Source organism: Erinaceus europaeus, chromosome 7 (genome assembly GCF_950295315.1).
Source record: "Erinaceus europaeus chromosome 7, mEriEur2.1, whole genome shotgun sequence".
NCBI classification, from domain to species: domain Eukaryota; kingdom Metazoa; phylum Chordata; class Mammalia; order Eulipotyphla; family Erinaceidae; genus Erinaceus; species Erinaceus europaeus.
In genome coordinates, this window is record NC_080168.1 from 98,261,247 (window position 1) to 98,273,384 (window position 12,138).

Sequence of the window (12,138 nt, forward strand, 5' to 3'; positions counted from 1 at the left end):
GTTTTAATCCTTAGCCATCTTTTTTTTTAACTTTTCTGAGAAGTTTTTTTAACTTTTCTGAGAAGTTTTTTTTTTAACTTTTCTGAGAAGCTGTGTGGATATGCCCAAGAGATCAGAATGCTGTTTTTCTCTATTTTACAGGTGACAGAATGGATCTGATATATTTTGTTGCCTCTACTATTGCATTGTCTCAGACTGTCAACAGAGCATGGGTTCTTCTTTTAAAAGCAAGAAAACATTGAATGTTTTGTAATGGTTCCTACAACTTGGCAAAATGCTGTGCAAATTCAACAACGGCTGCTAGAAAAACTATACATCCTGATAATAGCAACATTTAAATTTTTGTGACAAATACCCAGAACAGATTGCAGTCCTGAGATAATGACATGGTTAAAAATGCTAGGTGTCTATTTCTCTAAAGAAATTGTCTCAAATCACTGGATGGATGTTTAAATTATAAATTAACTGCAATGAATAGGATGTTTTCATTCTTTGCTAGAAGCTACGAATAATGATTGGGGGAGAGAAAAAGAATAATGATTGGATAAAGTCCCATTTGCACTATGACTAGTTTAGACAGTGGGTAAGGCATTGGTAGAAATTTGCTTTTTCTTTCAATGTTGTGGTATGATATTAAACCATCTGTCTCTGTGCATCTGTGGGATTAGATGGGATTGTGGGACATGCTATGGCTCTATGATCACTATAGGCTATTCAGACTGTTTACAATAAAATCTAACTTTAGGGGCCTTTTAATGATCTTCAAGAGAAAACCACTCTGGACTTCTAGTAGGCAAAATATTCCATCTTGGAGGCAGTTTTTTTTCTAAGCAAATGCTGGTGTGACTCATTTTAAGTATCATAATTTCAATAAACATACTTTCTATAGTAAGATGATGCTTTGTATTTGTAAAAGCTATAATCCATTTCAGGGTCAATTCTAAGTAGACTTGTTCATAATTGCTTTCATTATCATCTCACAGAAATAGTCTTGAAAAAACTTACACAACCCCAAACTAACCACTGTGCAAGGTAGTAACTTTATTTGTAAATGCAGTGAGATATGGTCAGGTTTAGAATATGAACATGTATAAAAATATAAATAGCACCAGTATTTGCTACTGTCAATATAATAATAAAAAAAAAAAGTCACATTCCATAACATTCAGGGCATTCTGAATGCATTAGTGAACAAGTTTAAAGATTTATAATTTAAGTTGTTGAATAGGGGGGAAAAAATCCCTTCTGGAAAAACAAATAGAACTTTAGATCAGTGATTCACATCCACTTTCTTCACTTCGGTGAAGTTGAATAATATGATGGAATTCCATAAACCATGGTGTCCCCTCACTAGGGGTGACTGAAAGAAGGGGTATAGTAGGAATCACATGTAAGTTCTACTAAAGGGTGTCCCCAGGTGCTCTTAATGTTCTCCCATTGGATTATCCACCTTCATTTCCTTCTCTCAAGAATCACTGGTAAAAATAGACCTGGACTTCTCAGGCATCCCTCCAATTGCAAATGTACATGATTGTGCTTCAGTTTTTAACTTTATAAAAATTAAATGAAAATAAGTTCTTCTAACAAGAAGATGTGATTGGTGCACTTTCTAATTTGTTTGCTGATCATTTTGACTTTAACACAACTTGTACTCACATTAACAGTTACTATAAAACAAGGGGGATGTACAGGAGCGGTTGAATCATGAGTGTTAACAGTGTGACTTCTATCTCCTTTGTTATAGCACCATCAAGTAGAAAGCCAGGAGATCCCCTTGTCATTTCAGATATCAAGAAAGGCAGTGTGGCACACAGGTAAGGAGACTGGATTTTCTGAGTCACTCCAAGTCATTGCTAAATAAAAGCAAAAAAATGGTCCCTTGCACACCCAAGGCAGGCTTTCTAAATGGATTGGGCACTCTCAATCTTTTCTAGACACTTATTGTTTTTTAAATTTTTTTTAATATTTGATTTATTCCCTTTTGTTGCCCTTGTTTTTTTATTGTCACAGCTATTATTGTTGCTGTTAGTGATATCGTTGTTGTTGGACAGGACAGAGAGAAATGGAAAGAGGAGGGAAGACAGAGAGGGGGAGAGAAAGACAGACACCTGCAGACCTGCTTCACCACCTGTGAAGCGACTCCCCTGCAGGTGGGGAGCGAAAGAGACCACAACACTGAAGTTGTGTAACGGAGGCCAGGCTCAGACGCTGGTTGTGCACATTTCAAGTGAGCTATTTCACTGGTCCTCAGTCAGCAACTATTAATCTATCCTGTTTTGTATCTCTTGTGTCAATAGCTGAGTATATTTCTCACTTCTTGTCAATCTGTTTCTTTTTTTAAATTTTTATGGTCTTTATTTATTTATTGGATAGAGACAGCCAGAAATTGAGAGGGAAGGGGGTGATAGAGAAGGAGAGAGAAGGAGAGAAACCTGCAACACTGTTTCACTGCTTGTGAAGCTTTCCCACCGCAGGTGGGGGACTGGGGACCCAAACCCAGGTCCTTACACATTGTAGCATGTGCTCTTAACCAGCTGTGCCACCACCCAGCCCTGTCAATCTGTTTCTTCACCCAGTGCAGACAACGCTCATCCCAAAATTTTCTTTAGGGTCTTTCATGAGTCCAGCATGGGTTTTACTTCACAAATCATCTTTTATTTTTCATTTTCCAGCTGAAAAATTATTTAAAAAAAAAATGCCCCAGTTATGAAGACAGCCCATGGAGATGATAGCTTGTGAGTGGGGGAACTTTGGTAAAAGTCAAAAAGACTTCTCTGGACAAATCAGACCCTTAAGCCCTAATTAATATTCATGTCTCCTATTTGATCTACATGTCTTCAAAAGCAGGGAGTTGCAAACTTTATTTCACAGATCAAAAATACTTTAAGTGATCGGAGAGATACTAGTGAAATAGGACAGAAGCAGCCCTTCTCCACCTGGTGTTGCAGCCAAACTATGCCACGCCAGATTTTTCATTAAGGAAAATCTACTTGATTTGCACAAATAATCCCAAACCAGAGTATTTCTTACTCCAAACAGAAATCTCTTCCCCTGCCATAGTTATTATTTTCCTGGAGATGAGGGGATACACTAAGAGTCCAAAACCTGGATTTTTCTCGAAGTGTTTTCTTCCTACCAAAGAAAGATGGGAGGCATCCTCTCTGCTCCTCTCCTTCTCTACAAAGAACCCTAACTCCTCTCTAAGAAATTCAGTCCTTTGGGTGGTCTGGGAGGTGGCATGATGGATAAAGTGTTAGACACTCAAGCATGAGGCCCCGAGTTCAGTCCCCCACAGCACATGTAATAGAGTGATGGTTTCTCTCCTCCTATCTTTCTCATTAATAAATAAACAAAATCTGAAAAAGAAAGAAAGGAGAAAGAAATTCAGTCCTTTGGAGTCTGATTTCACTGGTATGACAGTTTTTTTCTTCCAGTTAAGAACATTTTCAGGGAGTCGGGTGGTAGCGCAGTGGGTTAAGTGCAGGTGGTGCCAAGTGCAAGGACCAGCATAAGGATCCTGGTTCAAGCCCCCGGCTCCCCACCTGCAGGGGAGTCGCTTCACTAGCTGTAAAGCAGGTCTGCAGGTGTCTTTCTCTCCCCCTCTCTGTCTTCCCCTCCTCTCTCCACTTCTGTCTGTCCTATCCAACAACAATGACATCAATAACAACAACAATAATAACTACAACAATAAAACAAGGGCAACAAAAAGGAATAAATAAGTATTTATTTAAAAAACATTTTTAAAACATGTTATCTATTATCCCAGTAATTTCATTAAAGAAATATTTCCTCCCTCTTCTGACTGGATGAGTTTCCAGGTGCAGAGGAGAATGTCAAAGATCCTGAGCCTCAGACCTACCTTAAAATTCCTGAATGGGGGATCAGCGGTGGCGCACCAGGTTTATCACACATAGTACAAAGTGCAAGGATCCCAGTTCCAGCCCCCAGCTCCCCACCTGCAGGGAAGTGGCTTCACAAGTGGTGAAGCGGGTCTGCAGGTGTCTAGCTTTCTCTCTCCCTCTCTGTCTCCCCCCCCCATTTCTCTGTCATATACAATAAAATGGAGAAAGAAAGAAAGAAAAAGGCCACCAGGAGTAGTGGACTCATAGTGCAGGCACCAGGCCCCAGTGATAACCCCGGAGGGGGGAAACACTTCCTGAGTAAAGCTTGCATGAATTTCTGGCTCAGTCCAATAAAGCATAAGGAAAAAATATTTCTAATACTTTGCAACTTGATACCACAAATATACTAGGCAAAGGAGTATGGATCGACTTCCAATGCCCATGTTCGGTGGGCAAGCAATTACAGAAGCCAGACCTTCCACTTTCTGCACCCCATAATGATCCTGGGTCCATACTCTCAGAAGGATAAAGAATAGGAAAGCTTTCAGGGCAGGGGGGGTAGATGGGGTAGGGAGTTCTGGTTGTGGGAATTGTATGGAATTGTACCCCTCTTATCCTATGGTCTTGTCAATATCTCCATTTTATAAATTTAAAAAAATATATTTTAAAAAAATTTTTATTTGTAAAAAGGAAACATTGACTAAACCATAGCATAAGAGGGGTACAACTCCACACAATTCCCACCACCAGACCTCCATATACCATCCCCTCCACTGATAGCTTTCCTATTCTTTACCCCTATGGGAGTATGGACCCAAGATCATTGTGGGATGCAGAAGGTGGAAGGTCTGGCTTCTGTAATTGCTTCCCCGCTGAGCATGGGCATTGACAGGTCGATCCATACTCCCAGCCTGTCTATCTCTTTCCCTAGTAGGGCAGAGCTATGGGGAAGCGGAGCTCCAAGTCACATTGGTGGGGTTGTCTGTCCAGGGAAGTCTGGTCGCATCCTGCTAGCATCTGGAACCTGGTAGCTGAAAAGAGAGTTAACATACATAGCCAAACAAATTGTTAACCAATCATGGACCTAAAGGCTGGAATAGTGCAGATGAAGTGTTGGGGGGTCCTCCATTTTGTAGATAGCTAGTGGGCATATTTTAGTTATATTTCAAAGGGCCTGTAGCTATACTAGTGTTTTTTTTTTGGGGGGGGGGTTGTTGTTGTTGTTGTTTTTGCCTGAGCCTAAAATCTAATATGCAGGTGGATCCTAATTATTGTCTGGGGAGATGATGTCACGGCTGGGAAAAGGACCAGAAAGCTGAATCAGGGAAAAGAGCAGCTCCCTAATATGGGAAAGGGGTATAAATATTACTGTAAACCCCATCGATTTGATGTGATCAAATTTTAATTAAAAAAAAAGAAAAGAAAAAGGTGGGGCAGGGGGTGAGAACACAGTGCAATCTGAAAACAGTTAAGAAGCTTCTTTTCCTCTAAAAAGACCATCACAATGCTACAATGTTCATTGCCTCTTAAATGGCCTAGTGAAATGCTCAGCATTTCTCACGCACTGCAATGCATTTACTGACAGAACTGGAACCCTGGAACTTGGGGACAAACTTCTTGCAATAGATAACATCCGGCTGGACAACTGTTCCATGGAAGATGCTGTTCAGATCCTTCAGCAGTGTGAAGACCTCGTCAAGCTCAAAATCCGCAAAGATGAAGATAATTCAGGTATTGCCAGTTCCCTTACTTAAGACTGGTTTCTCTAACTACCCATCTGCTGCAGAACGTATTAGATCTCGATGTTTTACGTACAACAGCTGGCTGGTGACATTGCAACAGTGCTTTACATAGTTAAAAATGTCTTTCAACTGTGTGTTGAGAGTGTAGTGTGAATTTTAAATAATGGTGTCTTTAAATGAAATGATTGAGTCATTTTCATTATGGAAACATTAAAATTGCATTAAAATAATTTTTAAAGATGAAAACTGAATCATTACTTATCAATAATATCACATTAAGAGAGTGGAAGTACTCATTTCCTAGTTGGTATTTCTACATCATAATTATAACCCAGTGCATGGTACATGTTTTACTTAACTCTATAAACATTTTGCCATCTTTTGAGCTCATATTATCTGTTGTTTTTTATTCACTGCCTATAATTTACTTATCATTCTTCTCTTATTTAGAATGTTTCCAACTGCTCCATTACTGTAGATAGCTTAGATACTATCCTTTGTGACGATACATTTATTCAACATTTCTTCTTAAAAAATATGTTAGGGGCCGGGTGGGGGTGCACCTGGTTGAGTGCACATGTTACAATGCGCAAGGACCCAGGTTCGAGTCCCCGGTCCCCACCTGCAGGGGGAAAATTTTGGAAGTGGTGAGGTTATACTGCAGGTGTCTGTCTGTCTCTCTCCCTCTCTCCCTCTCTATCCCACCTGCAGGGGCGTCACCTCACAGGCGGTGAAGCAGGTCTGCAGGTGTATTTCTCTCCCCTCTCTGTCTTCCCCTTCTCTCTCCATTTCTCTCTGTCCTATCCAACAACAATAATAATAACCACAACAATGATAAAACAACAAGGGCAACAGAAGGAGAAAATAAATAAATAAATAGTCAAATCCTGTACTCCAATGACCTATCTCTCAAAACTCAACTTTTCTTCTTTTGTTTATTTCCTTAGGAAATATCCCTAGAAGTAGGCTTGCTGAATTAGAATAAGAAGTCAACTTTTTACTAGAGAGTCACCTATCATGTTGTTTTCTAAAAGGACAGTCACAACCTTCTTCTTCTAGCGTTTGTCCTTCTTCCGTAGCCAGTCAACAGCGTCAGGTTGAGCCTGATGTCTGCTTGTTGCTGGCTTTGAAAGTGACTGGGATCCATGTGGATTCAGTCGGCTAGGAAGGATCGTCAGTTTCCCCAATAAATGGGTACTCACGGGATGCACCACGAGAAGGTCGATCCAGTGCATCCCAGTATCCACCTTTAGTGGCTTTAGCACTAATGATGCGTTTCAAACTTGAGTAGGCCTCAGTATCTCTTTGGAAAGGACAATCATCCCTGATTGGTCTTGAAATTCTGTATTGTTTTTATTACCACCAGGGTTATCAATGGGGCTTGGTGCCTGCAATAGGAATCCAATGCTCCCTGTGACCACTTTTTCTTTCCTTTTATTTTTCTTTCTATTTTAATTGATAGGACAGAGATAAATTGAGAGGGAAGGGAGAGATAGAAAGGGACAGTGAAAGATACCTGAAAATCTGCTTTACAGCTCATGAAGTGTGTCTCCCCAATGCAGGTGGGGAGCAGCGGCTCAAACTCTGGTCCCTGTGCTTGGTAATATGTGCACTCAACCAGATGTACCATTGCCTGGCCCCTGAAATTCTACATTTCTTGTATTTTTTTTTAATAACTGTTTACCTTTTTTTTTTTTTTCTGAAGGGTTATCTCTGGGGCTTGGTGCTAGCACTATAAATCCACTGCTCCTGGTGGCCATTTTTTAAATTTATTTATTTTGGGAGTTCGGTGTGCAGCGGGTTAAGCGCAGGTGGTGCAAAGCGCAAGGACCAGTGTAAGGATCCCGGTTCGAGCCCCCAGCTCCACACCTGCAGGGGGTTCGCTTCACAGGAGGTGAAGCAGGTCTGCAGGTGTCTGTCTTTCTCTCCCCCTCTCTGTCTTCTCCTCCTCTCTCCATTTCTCTCTGTCCTATCCAACAACGAACGACATCAATAACTACAACAACAATGAAAAACAACAAGGGCAACAAAAAGAAAAATAAATAAATAAGTATTAAAAATAAAAATAAATTATTTTATTAGTGTTGTAATAATGAGTGGCAAGATTATGGAATAAGAGGAATATAATTTCATACAATTCTATTGCAGGCACCAAGCCCCACCATAGTTCCACATCCCATCCCCTCCATTGGAAGCTCCCCTGTTGTTTATCCCTCTGGGGATATGAACCAAAGATCTTTATGGGGTGCAGAAGGTGGGAGTTCTAGTTTCTGTAATTGCTTCTCTTCTAGACATGGGCATTGACAGGTCAATCCATACCCCCAGCCTGTTTCTATCTTTCCCTAGTGGGGTAGGGCTCTGGGGAGGCAGGGTTCCAGGACTCATTGTTGAGGTCGTCTGCCCAGGGAAGTCAGGTTGGCATCATGTATAATTTATAGTTGTGGTTTCCAGTTTGGGTGTGAATTTAAAGAAATCTAAATTAACTTAACTCTATCTAGATTTTTATTTTCCCCAATGTTTTCAAGTTCTTTCTCTGTATAATGAGCAGCAAAATTTTGCTTAATGACCCTTCTTCACTGAATCTTGCTAAAGCATCTAACTCAGTTTTCATAGAACAATTATGCTTGTGTTTCACTGATTATGTAAGATTCATTAAATTACAATTACAATAGAAATGAAACTGGCATAAGCAGGCTTGGGAATAAACATAAGTAACTCTAAGTTTTTACAGTTCAAGCAATAGCACTAGCATATGTTCAGTGGGAATGCTAGAGAGAAACTGATTGATCCGGAATATTCACTGGTCATTGTATTTTACTGAGAAGGTAGAATGCCCTAATCTGGCAAAATGGTTAGTGGGAGATTGGTTAATAGCCCCTCCAATGTAAATAATTTTATCTCAACCAATAAGGAGATGTTATATTCTGGAATCTTCTGGAATCACACCATGGAGGTCTGGAGTTTGTAGTTATATCAGGCTGTTGAGGGACAAGGTACCACCCAGAAAATAGGAGTGGTTACAGGTGTGGCTCAGAAAGGTGGAGGTGGGGCTTGAGTTTTAAAGGGCTGGACTTTTGAGCTTTCACTGTCTGCCTTTGTAGATCTTGAAAGTGTCCTCTCTCTCTCTCTCTCTCTCTCTCTCTTCCATGCCCTATCATGTGAATATTCTCAATTTTAAAATTAAAGTTTAAAATGCCTGAATATTCATGCCCTCTCCTCAGTTCTTTGTAGAGGTAATACATGAACCTTCTAATGTTGGGGGAACACTGGCCATGCCAGCTTCCCCTATTCCTCCCTTAAACAAGGCCATGTATGTATGATTCATTTTGAAAGTCAAAATAAGCCAGTCATTACATCCTATAGTATAGCTGGAAAGGGTGATCCTCCCCAAATATATTTTCTAACCATTTTTTTTTAATGTGCATAGGTTTGTGCTCATTGTTATTTCACGCAAGCAACTGATTTCTCTACCAACATTTCCATTTCTCCCCCTTGCAAGCCTGCTTCATTTGCACATCCTTTGGAGGATTTGCTTTGAAAGAGGGATAAAGCCTCCAGCCCCAGTCTGAGTTCTGTCCTAATGAAGAGGCAAAGCTCTGTGGAGAAACCTATTTTACATGATTTGTTGAGCTAAGCAGGTCTCTGCTACTTTCCTTGCAGAGTGAAAAAAAGTTAAGCCAGAAATGAATATGTGTGGTGTTAAACAGTGAGCCATGTTCCCAACTCAAAAGCCAGGCTGGGAGTGAAAACAGGTTAGGAGGAAGTTCAGAAACAGCAACTGAGCATCTGGAGAGCTAGATGTGGCCTTCTGCTGTTTGTCTTCCTTTGGATCATTCCCCCACTATCTTTCCCCCATCCCTAATGTTATAGTAATTATCAAGATGGATTATTTACTTATTTACTCATTTGTTTGTTTGCTAATTTATTTATTTATCTATTATATTGCCATCCTTGCAGTTGGATTCAAACTGGTGAGGATTTTGCAAAAATGTATATGGAAAAGAGTTCTGCCTATGTTTCCCTCTAGGTATTTGAAAGGTTCTAGTCTAACTTTTAAATCTTTGATCCATTTGGAAGTAATTTTTGTATATGATGAAATTTCGTGGTCCAGTATCTTTCTTCTGCATATTTCAACCCAGTTTTCCAAACCCTATTTGCTGAATAGGCTCTCTTTTTTCTTTCTTTTTATTTTTATTTAATTTTATTATTTAATAGTGATTCATAAAATTATAAGCTAATAGGGGTATAATATATATTCCACGGTATTCCTGCCACCAGAGTTCTATCTCCCCATCCCCTCCGTTATAAGCTACAGCAGTTCTCCCAAGGCTGCAGATATGGGTTAACTATTATTTCTACAACTATCCATCTATATCTGTCCATCTTTTTCCATGGTCCCATCTTCTCTTCCTTTCCAAGTCACACATACACCGATCACTACTCCAAATGTCCCTACCTTTTTCCTCTTCTCTCTTCAGGCATTAGAGTTAGAGTTAGAGTTAGAGTTCAGAGCCTTCTGCTCATCTTCCCCCTATCATTTTTCCCTTTCTGGGAGTATGGGGTGCAGAAGGTGGAAGGTCTAGCTTCTATAATTGTTTCTCCGCTGCACATAGGCATTGGCAGGTCGATCCATACCCCCAACCTGATTCTACCTTTCCCTAGTTGAGTATGGCTCTGGAGAGGTGAGGTTCCAGGATTAGTGAGGCTGTCTGTCCAGGGAATTCAGGATGGAATCATGATAGCATCTACAACTTGGTGGCTGAACGGCAGTAAGATATAAATCAGGACAAAATGTTCAATAGACAGGAACCAAAAAATAGGAATAGAACACATGAGAATAGGGACATTAGGGTGGAAAGAAGTATAGAAGCCTATTTTAGGTCTGTTCCTAGGGGCCTATGTCTATCATAGTTTTTACTTGAGTTTGATAGCCAACATGGTGTTAGACAAAAATATTGTCTGAGAAGATGGTATCAGAGTTTAAAATAGGGCTAGAAAGTTGGGTTAGGGAAGAGTACCTCCCAATCTTGAAGAAAATTTATGAATAAAAGTAACTGTTAAACCTATCCATCTGACCAAGGGCCCATCTCTATTTATATATAGCACAGGAGCCTGTGTCACCTCTAAGACCCTATGGTCTGAGCTCGAAGCTCATGGTCACAGCTGGGAACATTCTAGGCTGCACTCTTTTCAGGACCCGTCAGTCTTCCTCAAGTGGCAGAGTAGGAATACCCAGCCTCCCTTTGGAAAGTGGGACAGTCCCTACCATTGCTACTTTATAGTGAGAGCAAAGTCCCAGAGAAGCTCACAAGAGGGCTTATTACATTCCTGATGGAAATAACCAGTGATGGTGGAGAGAGGGATCTATTAGAGGTCCTGGTATTGACCAACAAGACCATTATTAAGTGTAGGCTCTCATTTTTCCATTAGATTTTTGGGGGCTTTCTTTTCAAAAATTAGTTGATTATAGGTGTGTGTGCTGATTTGTGGGCTCTCAGTTTTGTTCCACTGGGCTTTGTGTCTGTTTTGGTTCAGTAGTATCATAATTAGGTGCCCATACTTTTTTTTTTTTCAGTTCATGAGTGTTAAGCCAGCTTGGTAATTTTCAGTTGCTTTTTGCCCCTTTAACTATTGATAGACTAAAGTAGCTGAGATGCCTCATTATAGGCAACCTGTTTTTTCGCCGGGCTAGGTTGTTTTCGCCGGGCTGGCTTCACGGGCGGGTAACAGATGACCAGGGACTCATGGTTGAGCTGTAGGCAGTATCTCTTTATTCATGCAGGACACAGCACAATCTAAGATGAGTTAAGCTAAAGTCAAGTACTGTAAAACTCACAATGCTGTCTTTATATATACTTGCCAAGTAGGGTGGAAACAGGATGTGACATAGAGAGGGTGGAGAGAAAAGTGACTGGTGAAAATCAGAGTGTGACAAGGAGAGGATGAGGGTGTGACAAGGAGGGGGGTGGAGCAGGCGAGAATCCTATCACTGAACCACCAATGCCCTGGAGGGAGGGTGGTGCTTGTTAACAGTGGTTATGTAAATAGAATAGTGTTAAGTAGGGGGGATTTAAACCAAATGAAACAGAAGGGGTCTCATGCATACCAACAGCAACCAAGAATGGTTCTGGCTGTGGTAAGAGCAGTGGTAGAAGGTGTTTAGGCAAGAGACTGGCTTTGGAAGGATTTTTGATGGACTCTTTTTCAAAGCACTCTTCCCTTCTTTTAATGCTTGATCTTTCAATGTAGTGCCTCTCAATTTGAATTGATATCAGAGTCACCCAGAGAACTGGTTAAAACACAGATCACTAAGTCCCTTCTCCAAGTTACTGATTCCTGGTTTAGAATAAAGCTGGTTTAAGGTAGAGCAAAGACCTATTTCTAACATGTTTTTGGGTGATGGCAAGGTGACTAGTTCCAGCACTAGCATGGGCAGAAGTCACAAATAATCTCTCTTAGAGACTTCTTTTTTTTTTTTTTTAATTTCTTTATTGGTGGATTAATGTTTTACATTCAACAGTAAATACAATATTTTGTACATGCATAACATTTCT

The 12,138-nt window shown here is 40.4% G+C and overlaps 1 protein-coding gene across 4 annotated transcripts in view; it reads left to right on the forward strand.

Moving 5' to 3' along the window:
• The window catches only part of GRIP1 (glutamate receptor interacting protein 1), a 795,045-nt gene that overhangs the window by 722,358 nt on the left and 60,549 nt on the right, over positions 1–12,138 (forward strand). For all 4 annotated transcript variants that reach the window (XM_060194981.1, XM_060194983.1, XM_060194984.1 and 1 more), the window contains 2 exons: positions 1,745–1,814; positions 5,428–5,573. In XM_060194981.1, the coding sequence (XP_060050964.1) occupies positions 1,745–1,814; positions 5,428–5,573 (216 nt within the window). The remainder of the gene's footprint in view (positions 1–1,744; positions 1,815–5,427; positions 5,574–12,138) is intronic.